General features: G+C 36.8%; 1 protein-coding gene across 2 annotated transcripts in view; it reads right to left on the bottom strand.

The window, feature by feature from the left end:
* The window catches only part of EDIL3 (EGF like repeats and discoidin domains 3), a 395,460-nt gene that overhangs the window by 153,368 nt on the left and 221,842 nt on the right, over positions 1-20,250 (bottom strand). For both annotated transcript variants that reach the window (XM_059694158.1, XM_059694159.1), the window contains one exon: positions 5,607-5,720. In XM_059694158.1, the coding sequence (XP_059550141.1) occupies positions 5,607-5,720 (114 nt within the window). The remainder of the gene's footprint in view (positions 1-5,606; positions 5,721-20,250) is intronic.

Below are 20,250 nucleotides of genomic sequence, written 5' to 3'. Positions count from 1 at the left end.
CTTTCCATGGTTAGTTTCTGTTCACCATTCATTAAAATACTTGATCAAATAACAGAGATAACTTATGATAATTACAAACATAAAGACATAGATAAAAAAAAATAATATGAGGTCTTCGTGGTTCAGAAGTATGTTGTGATATATTTCTCAAAAACCAAAGCAACTCCTATTTCCTATAATGGTTTTGGTTGGACTAATAATATCTCTTTATTGAAAATTATATTACTATCACAGGATTTCCTTAAGTTATGCCCTTATAAATCATTATAACTGACTTCTACACAAGGTATTCTCAAGTACATAGTCACTATAGATAGGCAAGTTGAGTCTATAATAAAAATGTTTAAATTGTACAAATGTATAACAAAATAAAAGGTGAGATACATTAACATTGGATTTTCAAATAACTCAAATATGTGTTTGTCTATTTTTATTTATGCAATTATTTGCTTATTTACAACATTTATTGGCCTTGGCATATTCCTAGTTCCTTTATATATAGTATTAATTTTAATCTGCCGATCAATGTAAAACAAGTGGTATTACTAATCCATATTCAGATGAGAAATGCGAGGCTCAGAAAGAGCAACTAACTTGTTCACACATATAGTTCCAAAGAGAAAAAGCCCAGAGTTGAAACCCCAGTTCTACATGGATGCAAAGCCTATGCTCTTTTGAAACTCTTACTCTCAGGTGCACGTGTTCTTAAAGCGCACGGTGTAATCAAGTGCTCCTTTCACCTGCATGGGCCAGGGTCATCGCGCAGCTGCAATGCCTGGGCAAGGCCAGGCTCTGCCATTTACTAGCCATGTGGGCTACGCAAATCACTTTACTGCTCGGTGGCAGAGTTTTCTCTGTAAAATGGAGCCAGTGATGAATAAAACCTCATACAAAGAGTGTTGAGAGGATTAAATGGATTAATATTTAAAGCACTTTGGAGAGTGCTTGGCACATGGTAAGTTAAAAGTCTAAATTTACATCAACATTATCATATGACAATTGGTGGCAAAATATTAAGATGTAGTTGAGTGTTTATAGTTATTTGCAAATTTGTCTTTACAAATGCATTAATTGTTGAGCATAGAAAAATACACATCACATAATTTATTTTATCAATTTTCACTAAGCCTGCTGTTATACAAATGTACTTGGCAGTGAACCCTGATATCAAAAGAAAGAGCACATGGACATTTATATAGCATACATTGTATATATTTGTACATATTAGCTCATTTGTAATGAAGGCCTAGTTACAGCGGCTCAAAAGTGAAGACAGGACAATATTTATAGTTTTCAAAATATATTCACATAAATTATTGCCTTTGTTCTTATAACTTTATAGATAGAACTCTTAAAGGAAAAGGTTGTAGAATTATTTAGGTTACTTTATTAAATTTTTTAAAACCTGGATAATTTTGACATTTGGAAACATCATTTTATCCTGAGCTGAAGATTTTAGTTTTCATTTTTTTACTAAAACCCTCTGAAATCATACAAGTCTTACTACTTTCCAGCAAAATAATTTGGGGATGTTGCATTATGAGAGTTCCCTTGGTAACTATCTTAATTTCCACAAATAGCGGCAGCACTGGAATGAATATGAGTACCATTTCTGAAACTTAATCATGTTACATTTAAACACCCAGGAGGGAACTGTAGATATCTACTGTGGGCCACATAGTCCAATAAATGAAAACAATCCCAGTTATTTTTAGATGCGTTAACTAAAGTGCTATCAATTTCCACTGCACGTACTTTAGCTTAAACACCATGTTCTGTTAAATGCACATGGCACAGCATATCTGTTATTGTGAGAATAGGTTTCCATTCCAGTTCATCATCATTTTCCTTGCAAGCTGTTTATGAAAAGGGCTGCCTGAACACTGGAGTGTGTGTCATTTACAAGCAACAAGAAAATATAAATTAAAACTTTAATTAGAAGAATTGCTGGAATAGGGTAATAAATACTATGGGAACAGTAAAATGATTTTCACATATCAATCAAAAGTAACTTTAATTAAAATAAAACGTAGTCAAATGTAATCAAATCCTAAATAACAAATAAAAAATACAAACATAAAAAATAACTGAAATCTGCTCAAGTCAAAGATAGGTTATCTAGAAACCTACATTGAAATTCTTTAAATGATAATATTATTCCCTTCACCAACCTATAAACATATTTATTAAATAATTAGTGTAAAATTATAGGTATAATTTTCCAAGTATGAAAACATTTGTTATTAACATTTGATATAATTATACTAGTATTGAAAATGTTTGATAAGTGATTTACATCATATTATTGTCACATAATTGAGCATCATGTTAATAACAGATAGGGCTAAATTTATTCCTTATAAAGTTCTGAATAGCTATATTAATTAAATATTTACATTACTCTAAAGAAATCACATTGATTTTTATATATTTATTCAAGTAGCAATCAACATAAACATCATGCATTCACATGTCTATTGATTAATTGATATGGATGAGAAATAAATAACTGATCTAAGATCATTTATCAAAATGTCTGCATGCGAAATTGGCATATAAAGAGAAACAGGTTCCTTGTTTATCTCTCTTATTATAAATCCATCTGCATAATCCCATTGCAAAAATAGAATTATAAAAGGTCCTATCAAGTCAAAGGGAAACAATTCAACTTGCAATATTATTTGGTGAGTACCAACTAATATACCAGATTACATATTATTATACTGGCAAAAGCAGCTTTATAATACTACTTAAAAACAGAAAGTCGGGCAAAAAAAGAACTTGATAGTGGTTGAAGGCACTGAAAAGTCAGATACCTCCCCTGTGCGTAATGAACTTGGAGTGCTAGGTTCATTCATTCATTTAGCAAATGTCTGTCGAGCACTTATTATTTGCCAGTTCTATCTAGGCAGTTGTGATTAGAACAGTAAAAATCTTCCCCTCATAGAGCACGTACTCCACTGGAGAATTAGTCAACAACCAATATTTAAAAGTATAAATATATGTTAGTGATTAATGCGAAGGAGAAAAACTACAGCAGAGAAGGGGTTGAGTGTGTGATTTGGGGTGTTTGGTAAGGAAGTGGAGAGGTCAGGGAAAGCCTCATTGAAGAGGTGTCTGTTATGCAAGAACGGGAGGAAGTGTGGGAGTATTCATAGGGAATACTCTAGAAAAAAGGAATAGAAAAGGAAATGCTCTGGGCAAGAATGTGCCAGGTGAGTGCCTGAACCTGCCAGCGGCAGGAGCAGTGCCTGAGAAAGCCAGAGTCCTAGTAGACGGGTCAGGGAGGTGAGTGAGAAGGGTGACCTCAGCAAAAATCTCTGATGGGAGGATGGACAGGCTTTAGCTATTGGTTTCAATGTCTAGTTCACATCCAGGTCTCCTTTCATTTTCAACATGCAAGCAAGGAACTTGGTGTCTATTTGTTCCCTGGTCAGTATGAAGGGAAAGGGGGGGAGGCAAGGCCATATAAATAACTCCAAGTCTTAGGTCTCCTTTCCCAGGACAGGAGGTTGTCTACAACCTCAGACACTACTTCTTAAGGTCACTCAAATAGCGAGGGTTTGACCACCTTGGAGAGGCACTACTTCCTAGGTAGGATTCTCATGACATGTCACTTGAACAATTCTTCCGAAGGTCTCGTCTTCTTCTTTCTCCCCTGCCAGGTCTCCTGTGGGACAGAGGTGGCCTTGCCAAGCCTGGACATTCTCTTATCCAGGCAGAGTTTTAAGATCTGTCAAAGTTCCAGTACTACCTGAAAGCCCTTCATTCTGCCACCAGATCTCTGTTTTTGCTGCATGAAAGTCAAGTAGTCAACTACCATCTATTTTTGTTCCTCATCCTATTAATAAAGTGTTCCTTTTCAGACCCCTTGGGGCAGTGGTCGGCAAACTCATTAGTCAACAGAGCCAAATATCAACAGTACAACGATTGAAATTTCCTTTGAAAGCCAAATTTTTTAAACTTAAACTATATAGGTAGGTACACTGTTACTAACTTAATTAGGGTACTCCTAAGGCTTAGGAAGAGCCACACTCAAGGGGCCAAAGAGCCGCATTTGGCTCGCGAGCCGCAGTTTGCCAACCACGGCCTTAGGGGGATGCTTTTTAGCACAACTTCCAGTGCTGTCTGGGCAGACATCTTCAAGACACATGAATAAAAGTAAAGAAGGGTGCAAGGACTGTGCCTGGGACAGGCCAAGGACCAGTTGAAATTAAACTCACCTAATGGCTGGCTAGTCACATGCTTAGTAGGAAGGTCACAGAGATAGTTGGCTATTCGTCTATGATCAACCTGCTTACTCAGACTGCCCTTTCTTTCCATCTGTCTGTGCCTGCAGTATCTTCATCAACTCATGCTCAATGTCTCTCTCCAATAATTTTAAACTTAGAAAAAATTTTCCCAATCCAAGGTATTTCTTTGATATTCAGATTTTTTTAAAAAAATTTAGAACTAGGGTAATGAGCATCCTTAGATCATAATTTTGATTATATACATAACCCAATGAAACTCTTAAATAATTTTCCTTTTTTATTTTATAAATTACCATTGTCAAAGGGGAGGAAGAGAAGGAAAGAGAGAAATAAAATTGTTACTATGGCTAAAAAAGCAGCAGTATATATGAGTGTGTGGAGGGGTGTGCATAAGAGAGGAGGTGTAGTATGCGTTTGTGTTAATCTTGTTCAACTCCGTCTGAAGAGATATCTCAATTTAGAGGAAAATATTCTGAACTTGGGATCACAAGACCTAATTCTAGATTCTTTCTAGTGCTGTTTCTGTCACTAACTGTGAGAGCCTGGGCAAACCACATAGACTTTGTGCCAGTTTCTGCATCTGAATTCCAATCTGCATTTGCCGTCTGAATATCTATAGTATTGTGATATCTAATAGTATACACATCAAAGCAGTAGCACTATGAAGTGTGTGTGTATATATATATATGTATATATCCAACAATTATTGAGCTGTATCATTATTGTTCTCATTAATAAATATCTGTGCCCGATTATGATCTCCTCCCATGAGACTATAACTCCGTTATTATCTTTTCCTAGTATTTTGTTTGTTTGGGAGAATAAAGGGGTGCTTTGTGCTTCTTTGTTAACACTTCAGATAAATTATTGTTCTAACATTTGATCCATAATCTCAAGACTGACTTAGGCTTCCAAGAAGAAAAATTGTGTGTAAAATTCCTACTAATATATTGTCCAACTCCAATGAATCTTCCTTTATCTCTACCTTTTATTTGTGATAGAGGCTATCTGACCACAGTGTGCTGAATGTATTGTCTAAACCAAAGTAATAACTGTGGTGAAAATTTAGGTCATACACACACTCAAAAGCCAAAATGGTATCCATGAGAGAGATACACTTGGGGTTTGAGGATCTGTTGCCCTACTTTCAGACCACAAGGTGACCACTCTTGTGCCCATCATGCACCGAGACCTATCCTGGAATTTTATAACATTTAAACAACAAATATTAAATATGCCACTTCAATAAATTATGAATTCTGGAAGTAAGCTATATTGATGTCAGCTCAGATCCTATAACAAATGCAGGCTATGCAAATAAAACTTTGTATATACATATATATTAATACTTACTGTATTGACAATTTCTTCCCATGAATTCACCTGGGCACTCACAGGAATAGTTTGCAACAAGGTCTGTACATATTCCACCGTTTTTGCAAGGCTCAGCTTCACATTCATTTATGTCTGAGGAAAACAGAAAAAAACATAAGAAGTGAAGGATTGGTGAAAAAAATGATTAGTTATGTGTATTAATCATGAGTCAACAATACAAATGCTGCTTAAATTTATTAACAATCAAATTAAATCAAGTTCAAGTGGAATTGAGAATCTAAATGAAAGACCAACAGAACTAAACTACTCTTCAATAAAAAATATAAATATGAATAGTGTATGGAAATAGTCAGTATATTCTTAGAATTAAATCAAACAAATTAACTCTGATAGATGGATGAATTGGTATCACTTACAAGATCTAGAAACTTCCCCTGCAGCAACTGCCAATTAACACTGTCTCGTTTCATCTTAATTCATTAAAATTCTAACTGACAGAGATGTTTTAGTTTCTAAATAGTTTGCCTTTGATGAATGCGATGAGAAGCAAATTAGAGTTAAAAGCTAAAGCTCATTAAATGCAAAGTATAATAAATGTAAATGATGATCACTTCCTAATCGCATTCAAGGGTTTCTAAAGTTAGGATAACTAAAGAGACTTACCCCTTGATATACCATTATTATACCTGATGTAAAATCATTGGAAATATAAAACACTTAAATTACACTAATTTCCATGCTAATTTTGGACAACAGAAATAATGAGTATGATTTTAAATGAAAAAGTACTAATGACTAATTCCGTCAAATATCAGTCACTAATATTTACCAATCGTTCCTTCTAAGCACAGCACCACGCTGGGCTCCCTGGGAACCAGTGAAGTAGACAAAAGACACAAACTGCTTCCACGGCTTTCTCTTCCTTTCATCCACTCCAATGAACTCCCTCTCTGCCTTTCCTCCCACCGCTCAGTTTTCCCCAACCTTCTTACCTACCTAAATGGTGTTACTTAGAAATTGCCTATTCACTCGCCTTTCACCCTTTTACCTAGTCAGACGGCGAACTTTACAGATTCAGCTCCTGCTTTGCACTGTTCTTTGTACTTCTGCAAATGCCACACACTATCTGGTGACAACTATTGCCCAATAAATGTTTCCTGATAGTTCTAACAAAAGATTAGAAATAGTGGTGCAGACAATGTAAATGTGGTGTGTTTTTTTGTGTTTTTTTTTTTTAAATTTCAGATGTGTTTTTTGCCTTCTGATACACTACAATGTATCAAAAGGTATTTGTGAAGTCCTGAGTTTTCATAGTACTTAAAGCAATATATACCATCATTAAATTACCCCCTCAAGACCAAACAAGGGCAAAATACTAGAAAAGCCTCTATTTGCACTTTGCTTTATTGTTTTCTCCAAAATAGTATTTCCTCCTGGAAGCAAAGTTGTCCACCTCTCATGATAAGTTTACTGTACAAATGTTGGTCTAAATTTCCTTAGGCAGGTGATGACTGACTCTGAAAAAGCATCCTTTTTGGTTTCTGGTTGATTGTTACAGCTTAAGAGGAAAATCAATTCATGATTGTGTTCAGAAAGATTCAAAATAATTTAAGTATTTTATATAATCAAATAATAAAATAAAACCAGAATCTGATAGTCTCGAAAAATAGCTTGTGCTATAGTGAAATATAATAGACTTCTAGACATTTAACACTAAAACTCTCCAGAAATAAAGAAAGAAAGGAAAGAAGGAAGGAGTCATTTGTTTTCTTATCTGATATAATAGTTAGCTCTTTTTAGTCATATCAACATTTCACTTAGTCTTTATATTAAACTAATGCAAATTATTTTCATTAAATTTTGAAAGTGCACAAGAGTCTTTGTGCTATCTATTTATTTATTTTTGCAAGCTCAGTGTAAAGTAAGATGATGTTTGGCAACTTTGGAACATGCCTGATATATCTTTGCTTGATCATATGTGCTAAAATTTATTTTAGATTAGAATATGTTCACGGCTAAATTAAACTTTCATGTCTTAAAGAGTGCATTGACTTATTTTGTAAATTACACATGTGATTCTTTTATATATTGATAAAGGAGAAATTAAGTATTGCTATCTGAAGATCACATAAAGGAAATATAACTTCATTTTGGACTTGAAAGTTTTACTTGGGATTAGTAAGGGCAGGATGAAAATGGTGGTGTATTTCTGAGCAGGATGAGTTACCACTTTGAAGAGAAATGTCCATGGTGGGATGCCGTGTTAAGGTACAGGAATAGCCCAGCCTGCTTGGAACAGAGAATGGAAGAGGAGTGCTGGTGACCACATCTGAGGATGCAGACAGGGAGCAGATTATGAAGAACCTTGACTGCTAGCTGAGGGAGCTGCTTTTATCTTGTGGCATTGAAGACCTGGGAACAGATGGGGGGTACTCTCCGCACCCTTGTGCTTTAGAAAGACCTAGTTAATCATATGTGGCATGGGCTTAAGAAATGAGTAAAGGAAGGCAGGATGGAGACCTACACAAGATTTGATGTTAATAGAATATATATACATATCATAATAATAAAAGGCTAATATGCAAATGGCCGTCACACCATGACACCGTAATGACCGAACAGCAGGAGGCTTTGTGCAAGGCAAGTAAGGGTGGGCAGGGACTTGCAGCGTCAGTGGGTGGGGACTTGCACTGGCCTGGGATGTGAGGCTGCCTCCCCACCCAGCGCCAGGCGGGGGGACATGATTAGCAATATTAAAATATTTTCTCTAAGTAATTCCCTTTTAATGTGCAGAATTTTGTGCTCCAGGCCACTAGTGTATGTATGTATGTGTGTGTGTGTGTGTGTGAGTGTATATATATATAATTTTCCCCAAAATTCAGCTGATAGCTGAATTTTGAACATGAAATGTATTTTAATAAGCACTGCCTTTATAATTACTCAAAGTGTGTGCATTTTTGGTGGGAAACCCCTATATATATATTTTTAATATTCACTCAAGAATAAGTTGTTTTTCTCCCCATTATTTTTAGAGAGAGAAACATAGAAAGAGAGAGAGAGATGTTGTCAGGGAGAAACATTGATCAGTTGCCTCCCATACACCTGAAGCAGGGATCAAACCCGCAACCTAGGTATGTGCTTTGGCAGGGAATTGAACCCGCAATCTTTTGGTATATGGGACAGTGCTCCAACCAACTAACCAGGGCACAAGATATATTTAATTCTCAAGTAAGAGGCTCTAAGCATTTTCTCATTTTAAGATTGAGTTGAATCATAAGTAAAATAAAACGCAGCTTCTGGTACTTTGATATGTTAATAGAAGGACTTTTTACAGTGCATGACATGAGAACAATCAAGCGTTAAAACACATACATTAGGAATATGCAGGCACTCTTGCTCATAGTTTTCTTGCATCTTCCAAGACTTTACACAATACATTATATTTACACATGTTAATATGAATCTAATCAATTTTTAAACCTTCTGCCTATTCTTCAGGACAGATCTACAATGGCCAACAAAGGAAATTATAATTAATAACATCTGATTCTAAAAAAGCAAACAAGCACAAACAGTTGCATATGTGAACATAGGCAAGATAAACTGGAACTGCATAGCTGAAGTGAAAATGCTTTATAGTCATATTCAATTTGTGATAAAAAGGGACCTTTTATTATTTGGGCATTTTTCCATTTTTCTTTAAATTTAAAGAACTACCTTAAATCTAAATTCATAAAAACATAAATGTCATATTAAGTAAGTTATGTTCTTTAATATAGTAGCAAGATAAGTAACACATTTCTACATATGTACATATTTGGTAATATACAGGCTCAGAGAACAGATGCAAATTACACAGAAGCAGTTATACATTAGTATAATATAGGGATTCTTTCAGTGGCAAAGGCTATTTGCACTGTGATTAACACTGCAAGCAATCTAAGTGGAAACAGATCTCAGTTTGAATAAATCATGTTTAATTAAAGACTAGATATAAATGTTCACAGAACATAATGTAATGAAATGAAAACTAAACATCTTTGTAATAAATCACATATATTTCTCTTTTTCACAGATTAAGGCATTATCATTTCCAGAAAAAAGTTCACATCTAGCACAAATATACTGGACTATACTAGACTATTTTTATAACTAAGAAAAACTTGACACAGCAGTTCCCAAATAAAATAGAAATTTCCATATTTGGTCATATTTCTAGTTCATGTATTATAAAAATAGCTATCATTTTTTGAGGTCTTTGCTTCTATGATTGCCCAATGAAAATTGTTTTTTGTGTTTTTTTTTAAAAAAAACCTAACTGAAAATTGGACTTTATCAATACACCAGCTGAGTCCTGGTTTCTCTCTATCAACACATAAAACATTACTGTTCACAGTCTAGTCTGAGACATAGTAACAAGCTAAATCTGGATTTTCAGATGTAAATGCATATACACCTTTTCTTTGAGAGTGGGGAAGAGGAGAAGGGAAGGAAGAAGAAAATAAGATAAAGAAAGACCAGAAGAGATGAGAGAGTAGACAGATGGTCACAACAGAATGAATTTCGTTGAACCAAAGAGGTACTCCAGGAGGATTTCCATGCCCTTTGCTCTGTTGTAAACTTGCTACACAGATTTGTTATATGTATATGTATATGTATAAGTTAAACTCTGTCTTTATCATTAAGTCTCAGCCTATTTTCTTCAAATTTGTAAAGGCGTGTTTATAGTCTACCCTCTTTGCCTTGAGTTTTTGCTAACGAATAATTGGTCAGATAGTTTCCATTTCTTTTTTTGTGGTGAGGATATTTAAGATAGATGCTCCTAGAAACAGTCAGGTATATAATACAGTATTATTAGCTATAATCACCATAATGGACATTAGATCCCCCAAACTCGCTAATCTGACAACTAGAATTTTGTACACTGACAAATATTTCCTCATTTCTCTACCCGCCACTCTACTCTCTATTTCTCTGAGTTTGTCTTTTTAGATTCCACATATAATTGAGACAATGCTTTGTCTTTCTCTAACTTCACTTCACATAATGTCCCCAAAGTCTATCCAAGTTGTGACAAATGTCAGAATTTCCTTCTTTCTCATGCCTGAACAATATTCCTGCGTGTGTGTGTGTGTGTGTGTGTGTGTGTGTGTGTGTGTGTGTGACATCTTCTTTACCCATTTATCTACTGATGGACAGTTGGTCATTCCATATCTTGTCTATGGAGTATTGCTATGTAAAACAGTATGAACAATACCCCAAAACCAAAATAAAGCTACCGTATGATCCAGCAATCCAAGTTCTGGCTATATAGACTCAAATAAATTGAAAAAAGGATTTCATAGATTTTGGCTTTGAATATTTTGAGCACTGACGAACATTTAGACCAGGACATCCAATCATTCTTGGGACAGAAATCCACCTAATCTTCTGGTTAATGGAGATAAAGACAACTCAATTCAAACATGAACCTATTTCCCTTTCATCCCCAAGTATATCTGGGCCCCAGGAGCATCAAGAAGGAACAACTGATTCTCAGGCTGAGCAACCTCGCTTTTATACATTAAAAGCCTTTTTTTTTTTTTTTTTGATAAAGCCTTTTTTCCCCCTTTGCAAAGAAATAATTTCTCAACTTCCTGATTCCTTTCCCTTGGGCTGTCTTTCCTCCCTGCAATATTGTTATTGACTGTTAATTAGCCAGCAAGAGCTTTTTCAAGAGCCTGCTATATTTGATCCTTAACAACACATCTTCCCTGGGCTCCCCATTAGCTATTAAATATTCTCCAGACCTCCTGTGAGTGATTGCCTTTTAAAATTTGACCTTTTAGTTTTGTTCTTATCTAAAGCCTATTGTTTTTCAATTTCTCTCTTAAGGCTGAACAAATTATGATGAATTTCTAGGAATTTTTTCACCCACTTAGATACTGAATTTAATTATGTCATATGCAGAATTATCTATGGGGTTTCCCAGTCATTTCTGGGACCAGTTCAGTATATTTTTAATATTGTGTGCTTGAACTCCCTTTGGACCTGGCATTCTGCTATATTACTAGTAATTCATTTTAAAGTAGCAAATTAAACTCTGCATTCTTTAATCAGAACATATCACACACAAACTTTTTATAATAATTTACTGATAACTTTCATTTACCAAGAATAACAGCATCAAAAACAAAACAAATCCAAGAGGTATCTATCCATCACAACTTTCTAACAGAGAATATACTCTTCTAATGAATCCTATAATCCTAACATGTAATATCTCAATTTCGATGCAAAAATCTTTTGAGACAAAGAATTGAGACAGAGTCCAATTCTCTAGGATGTTTCTATGTAAAATTACTCTTATAAGAACGTATTTGCCTTAACCAGATATTTGGCTAGTAGGACAAGATAGCTTTTCCAAGGTATGTATAAAGCTAAAACCAGGGGAGATAGAAGAAGGGTTGGGGAGGAGGTAATCAGATAGTGCTTTCACTCAAATATTTAAGGCCTTACCATTTTATAAGTAGAAGCTATATGAAGAACATGCAATAGAAGCCAAAAAGAACTGATGTCTCTGGTGAAAATTTTCATTAAAAGGACATTACCTCAAGAGCATGCAGTATAGTAGCGGCAATAAGTATTTGTCCATTAGTAAGAAAGAACTGGGGGTATTAGAGACCCGTGGAATCATTAACTGTAAAAGTACAATGAATCCCTTGATTGGGGCAGGTGTACCAGACTACTTTTAAAGGGATGCTATTAAGGAAAACGGAGTTAAAACAAAGCTCCTTTTAAAAGTTAGAACTTTAAAACCATACCAATGACTGATAAAAAAAAAATGATTCACTTGAAATATGGTGTTGAAATAAAGCTCTATGGATACCCTGAACTATCAGAAAGGTAAACAAATGGGTCCTGAAACAAATTCAGTCTGAAATATCGCTGGAGGAAAAAATGACAAAACTAAAGCTTCCCTACTTCCAGGCACATCATGGGAAGGCAATAATGCTGAGAAAAATAGAAGGCAGCAGGAAAAGAAGAAGACCAAATATGAGATGTATTAACTCTATAAAAGAACCCATAAGCATGAGTTTTCAGGAGCTGAGTAGGCTGTTGAGGACAGGAAATTATGGACATCACTCATTGGTAGGGTTGCTAGGAGATGGAGCTGATTCAATGGCACATGACAACAATGAAAAGGACCCACACCAGAGCTTCTGATTCAAATGGACTTGGATGGAATGAAGGCAGTGCTATTGTTTATATAGTCCAGGTGATTCTAAGTATAACCAGGATTGATAAACACTGAGTAGAACCTCTGTGTATAAATCCTATCTTCCATCCATCCATCCATCCTTAGTTTATGTGCTAGGTGCTAAGAATGTAAAGATTAATGTGTCAGGGTCCTTTACTTTTCTCAATGCTCTTGCAGTAAATGGACAAGGAAATAATCATGTACAATGCAAAGTGAAAAAAAGCTCTACTAGGAGAATGAATGCACAGTTTCTCAAAGGAACTCAGTTATCAACAACTAAGTCAGTCTAGCAGGCTAGAGAATATTGAGTTTTAGAGGAGGAGTCTTGCAGGCTAGGGGAAATGCTTCAAAGTTACCTGGAGTTACAAATCATTTATAAGGTTATTTTTCTGAATTAATATACATCTCATTATTCTGCAGTTCTGAGAGTGAGACATATGTTTTCTGGTTTCCTACTTTTACTATGGTATGCTATCATTTTATATTTTTGCATAATTATTCATAATACTTTATCCAAAATTAATCACTCTATTCTTTCAACTGCATATTAAATTAGTTCATTTGCACATCTCTCTGTTTTTAGTGGCCAATATTAACGATCAACTACTTTGAATTTTTCCTGTATTGAGTCATCAGACCCAAAACTAAGTGAGATGAGATTCACATTCACATGGGAAGAATAGCTGTGATACATGTGGTTGCCATCTCACTCACTCACTCACTCACTCACTCACTCACTCACTCATTAAAATTTTGATGAGCTTATTCTATGAAGTAGGCTCCAAACTATATGATTGGATAGGTTAGTAAATAGGGATAGGTCCTGTTCTGAGAAATCTCACTTTCTATAATTCTATTCAGGAAAGAGATAATTGTGATACAATATATTGAAGTATGTTCTAAATACCACTATGCACAAGAGCACTGTGATCATAGAAGAGGCAGTGCCTCGCCTAGAGGTGATGTGGAAGATTATTTACAGAAGGTGATATTCCATTGATGCTTAAAGGATTAGCAGGAGTCTTGTAGAGGTGTTAAAAGTAGGAAGGGACATAAAACAACACAATGTTTCCAGAGAAACCTGAGCACTTTTAAATGTCTAGATACTCACAGGGATTATGTGTATAGAACTACTAGGAATGATGGTTACTAGGAAGTCTGGAACTAGATGTTTATGGCCTTACAAACCAAGTTAAGGAGTGTGAACTTTAGTCTTTGGGTACTGGGGAGTGAATAGAGAATTCAAGAAGTGTGAAGGGGAGCGTAGAATTGAATAGATTTGATTTTCAGAAAGTTCATTCACATACTCTAGAATTTCATTACTGGTAACATTTTGGGAAAAACAATTCAAAACATCACAAGAAAAAATTAAGTTGAGTTCATAATACTCAAATCACATAATATTATGACTATAGCCATGTATCTTCAAGCATTTAGCTTAGTTTGAAATGCATACGGATTTCCTAATATTTAGGGTTGGCATATTTAGCAAATAAAAGTGTATGATGCCTATGCAATATTTTGCTCATTATAATACAAAAATAGTTTATCTGAATTCAGATTTACTTGGAAATTCTGTACTTTATCTGGGAATCCCAATTGAATTGTCAACTAGAATCTGTTTTCTCCATATTTTCTTTCTTGCCTTTTATATAAGCACTTTAATTTTCAGCATATGGTCATGTATTTCATTTTTTATTTTCATCAGACCCCAAGGAAAATTACCTGCAGTGAAAATCATTATTGGCAAAGGAGTGCTCCTCAGGCTTTTGCTCAAACTAAAATCCGTTGCTTGCATTCTGCAAATTGGTGCATAATCTTTAGAGTTTACTTCTATGCAAGTTTCAACATACAAGTATGAACAAACAACACCTTGGGAAGATAACATGACAATGATTAGCACATTTACATTCTCGAACATTATTTAATATGTGCCAAACATTGTTCTAAATGTTTTATATATAAGGTTACACCCTCTGAGCTAGTTACTGTTATCATAACTGTTTTACAGATGAGGGAATTCAAAATTTACAAAACTTGCCAAGAGTCATGAAGGTGGTAAAAATGAGATTAAAACTTGGATAATTTTTCTCAAGAAGCTATTCACCAGTACACTAAACCACCACTATGGAAGATTAATACTCCCAATTCATTTTCCCTTCATACTTGCCTTCAAGGTGCCACTCAATGTGCTGGGGACAATAGATAGGGGATAATATATGGTCCTTGATCTCAGAGCATTTATAATGCTCTACAAATACTATCATGCTGCTCTGGGACAGACTAGTTATAAAATCTTAGTTTGTAATACTTTTTGCCTTTATTCCACTTAGTATTTTTTCTCAAACACTTAACTGGTTTAGCTTAATGAGCATCTGTTCATTTATTCCTGAAATCTACAATGGCTTGTTATTTAGAAATAGATTTCTTTGGCTCTTACATTTTGCTATACATGCCTTCTTACTGTACATTCAGATGAAAGGGACACATTTGTTTTTATTTTTATAGAGGACATAAATATATTTTATATCTGTACAATTAAAATTTTTCTTTTTCAGGGGTAACAATTCACATTATTGTAAAATCTTTATATGAAAGATAGCATACATACAAAAAAGGTACACCAAACAATGGAGTAAAGTGAATTATCTTTAAAAGACAAACTTTGTAACAACCACCAAGTTCAAACACAAAATCACTGCCAGCACTCCAACAGCCTTCACATGACCCATCCATACACAACATCCCCTGCGGCCTCACCAAGGTAACAATCTCCTGCTCACAATTGTAATCACAGCCTCACTCTTCGTATAGTTTAGTAGTGTCATTATTTAAATACACATTGTTAAACATTATTGTTTATTCTCTGATGTTTGAACTCTGTAGCAAAAAAATAAATAAATAAACCACAGTCATATCAATTGATGCAGAAAAAGCATTTGACAAAATCCAACACCAATTTTTGATAAAAACTCTCAGCAAGGTGGGAATCAAAGGATCAGACCTCAATAATAAAAGCCACATATGACAAACCCATAGCTAACATCAATGGGCAAAAACTAAAACCATTTCCCTTAAGAACAGGAATAAGACAGGGATGCCCATTCTCACCACTCCTTTTCAACATAGTACTGGAAGTATTAGCCATTGCGATTAGACAAGAAGAAGAAATAAAAGGCATCCAAATTGGAAAAGAAGAAGTAAAACTGTCCTTATTCGCAGATGACATGATATTGTAAATAAAAAACCCTAAAGACTCCACCAAAAAACTATTAGACTTAATAAATGAATTCGGCAATGTATAGGATACAAATTAACGCCAAGAAATCTATGGCATTTATATACACCAATAGTGAACTTACAGAAAGAGAGACTAAAAAAGCTATCCCATTTACCATCACACCAAAAAAATTAAGATACCTAGGAATAACCCTAACTAAAGAGGTAAAAGACCTCTACTCAGAAAACTACAGGACATTGAAAAAAGAAATAGAGGAAGACATAAACAGGTGGAAGAACATACCATATTCATGGATTGGTAGAATCAACATCATTAAAATGTCCATACTACCCAAAGCAATCTATAAATTCAACGCACTTCCCATTAAAATATCAATGGCATATTTCAAAGACCTAAAATGAACTCTCCAAAAATTCATCTGGAATAAAAAAAGACCCCAAATAGCTGTAGCGATCCTGAGAAAGAAGAACAAAGTAGGTGGGATCTCAATACCAGATATCAAGCTGTATTACAAAGCCACTGTTCTCAAAACTGCCTGGTATTGGCACAAGAACAGACATATAGATCAATGGAATAGAATAGAGAACCCAGAAATCGACCCAAACCAATATGCTCAATTAATATTTGACAAAGGAGGCGAGAACATACAATGGAGTCAAGACAGTCTCTTCAATAAATGGTGTTGGGAAAATTGGACAGATATATGCAAAAAAAATGAAACTAGACCACCAACTTACACCATACACAAAAATAAACTCAAAATGGATAAAGGACTTAAATGTATGACGGGAAACCATAAAAATACTAGAGGAATCCAATGGCAACAAAATCTCAGACATATGCCGAAGCAATTTCTTCACTGATACAGCTCCTAGGGCATTGGAAACTCAAGAGAAAATAAACAAATGGGACTACATCAAAATAAAAAGCTTCTGCACAGCAAAAGAAACCATCAACAAAACAACAAGAAAGCCCACTGCGTGGGAAAACATATTTGCAAATGTTATCACTGATAAGGGTTTAATCTCCAACATTTATAGGGAAGTCATACAACTTAACAAAAGGAAGATAAACCAATCAAAAAATGGGCAAAGGACCTAAATAGACACTTGTCAAAAGAGGACATTCAGAAAGCCAAGAGACATATGAAAACATGCTCAAAGTCACTAATCATCTGAGAGATGCAAATCAAAACAACAATGAGGTACCATCTCACACATGTCAGAATGGCTATCATCAACAAATCAACAAACAACAAGTGCTGGAGAGGATGCAGAGAAAAGGGAACACTCGTGCACTTCTGGTGGGATTGCAGACTGATGCAGCCACTGTGGAGAACAGTATGAAGTTTCCTCAAAAAGTTAAAAATGGAACTGCCATTTGACCCAGTGATCCCACTTCTAGGAGTATATCCCAAGAAACCAGAAACACCAATCAGAAAGGACATATGCATCCCTATGTTCATAGCAGCACAATTTACCATAGCTAAGATTTGGAAACAGCCTAAGTGCCCATCAGCAGATGAATGGATTAGAAAACTGTGGTACATCTACACAATGGAATACTATGCTGCTGTAAAAAAGAAGTAATTCTTACCATTTGCAACAGCATGGATGGAACTGGAGAGCATTATGCTAAGTGAAATAAGCCAGTCAGAGAAAGAAAAATACCACATGATCTCACTCATTTATGGATAATAAAGACCATTATAAACTGATGAACAAAAATAGATACAGAGGCAGAGCAGCATCGAACAGAATGTCAAACTACAGCGGGAAGGCCGGGGAGGGTTGCGGGGGGTGGGGGTGGGGGTTAGAGATCAACCGAAGGACTTCTATGCATGCCTATAAGCATAACCAATGGACACTGGGGGGTAGGGGAGGCTGGGGGAAGGTCAAGGGGGGAAAATAAAAGGAGACATATGTAATACTCTTTGTAATACTTTAAGCAATAAAACAAAATTTTAAAAAATCATTTAGTATGGACTCTTAAGTTGTGGTTTCATTCACAATCTTGTTGCAATGAATTTATTTTCATAGTTTTATAGTAATTCACAACAAAGGTTACCACAATGAACTTTATATTTCTATTATTTTTAGAAAACATAGGTTAACATTTCAAGGTTTATTAGTCCTTTAAGGGGCAACAGCTGTATATACAAAGGGTAGAATAAAAATATTAGTATTATCACTGCCTTTTTATCACTAAATTTTGTTGCTAAATAAAAAGTAGTTTTCATTTTTTAAAAACTACTGAAGTTTAACCTTTAAATAATACAAATTAATCTTTGGTTTATAAACTGAATATATTATTTATAATCTATTCTTACAGTGCTGGTGAAAATATTAGATCAGAATTGTGCAAATATGTGCCATGAATTAAAGAGAAGAAGCAAGTATTAGCCCCACATGGGTGAAACTTATTATAAAATCTGTTATATTCGACAGGTTCAGAGAAATTATCTTAGTAGATATAGTTAAAATAAAACTTTTCCTGTGGTAGGTCCCAAACTAAAATCCATAATTTAGGTTTTTCCACCTATGGACACTTTCTCTGAAAAATATACATTTATGCCAAACTGCCAAATTCTGCATTATCTTGGGGTGTTTAGGACCCCCTAAACCTTACCTGTGTCCCTTTATGTTGTTAACTAGAGCCCCAGTGCACAAAAATTTGGGGGGGAGGATTCCTCAGCCCGGCCTGTGCCCTTTCGCAGTCTGGGATCCCTCGGGGGATGACCATCTGCTGGCTTAGGCCTGCTCCCCGGGGGATTGGGCCTAAGATGGCAATCAGACATCTCTCTGGCAGCCCAGCAGCCCTCCGGGGATGTCCACTTGCTAGTGGGGAGCAGACCTAAGCTGCAGTCGGACATCCTTAATGCTGCTGAGGAGGCAGGAGAGGCTCCCACCACCACTGCTGTACTGGCAGCCATCAGCCTGGCTTGTGGTTGAGCAGAGCTTCCCCATGTGGGATCGCACTGACCACCAGAGGGCAGCTCCTGCATTGAGTGCCTGCCCCCTGGTGGTCAGTGTGTGTCATAGTGACCAGTCGTTCCCAGTCGTTCTGCTATTAGGGACAATTTGCATATTACCCTTTTACTATAAGGACTAGGGGCCCGGTGCACGAAATTCGTGCACTGGGTGTGTGTGTGGGGGGGGAGTGTCCCTCAGCCCAGCCAGCCCCCTCTCACATACTGGGAGCCCTCAGGCGTTGACCCCCATCACCCTCCAATCGCAGGATCGGCCCCTTGCCCAAGCCTGACGCCTCTGGCCTAGGCGTTCGGCCCGGGCAGCAGGGACCCGCAGCTGCAGCGGCCCTGCGATCGTGGGCTTCGCTTTAGGCCCAGGCAAGGGACCCCTAGCTCCTGGGACTGCCAGCTTCGACCGTGCCCAGCTCCCATCGCTGGCTCCACCCCTACTTCCTGCTCTCACTGGCCAGGGCGGAAAAGGCACCTGATTCTCCGATCATGGCTGGGGGGCAGGGCAAAGGCGGGCCCAGGGCCGCCTTTGCCCTGGCCCCCAGCTCTTAGCTACCCCCTGGGTTTCCGATCACTATCAGTGGCAGGGGGCTTCTTCCTGCTTTCCCTTTCACCTCCCTGCATTGTGCCTACATATGCAAATTAACCGCCATCTTGTTGGCAGTTAACTGCCATCTCAGTTGGCAGTTAATTTGCATATAGCCCTGATTAGCCAATGAAAAGGGTAGCTCGTACGCCAATTACCATTTTTCTCTTTTATTAGTGTTGATAGAGGCTTGGTGCACGGGTGGGGGCCGGCTGGTTCACCCTGAAGGGTGTCCTGGATCAGGGTGGGGATCCTGCTGGGGTGCCTGGCCCACCTGGGTGAGGGGCTGATGGCTGTTTGCAGCTGGTCACACCCCCTTCAGGATGGGGGTCCCCACTGGGGTGCCTGGCCAGCCTGGATGAGGGGCTGAGGGTTGTTTGCAGCTGGTCACACCCCCTTCAGGGAGGGGGTCCCCACTGGGGTGTCTGGCCAGGCTAGGTGAGGGGCTGAGGGCCGTTTTCAGGCTGGCGGGCGACTGAAACTCCCAGCCTGTCCTCTTTTTCTTTTTCTTTTTATTCTGGGATTTATTTACCTTCTACAGCTGTCACTGGAGCTGAGAGCTGGTTCCAGCTCTGAGGCTTGGTTCCAGCTCTGAGGCCCTGGCTGACTGAAAGCAGG

The sequence above is a fragment of the Myotis daubentonii genome, chromosome 4, assembly GCF_963259705.1.
Source record: "Myotis daubentonii chromosome 4, mMyoDau2.1, whole genome shotgun sequence".
NCBI classification, from domain to species: Eukaryota; Metazoa; Chordata; class Mammalia; order Chiroptera; family Vespertilionidae; genus Myotis; species Myotis daubentonii.
This window is presented reverse-complemented; position numbering and strand designations above follow the sequence as displayed.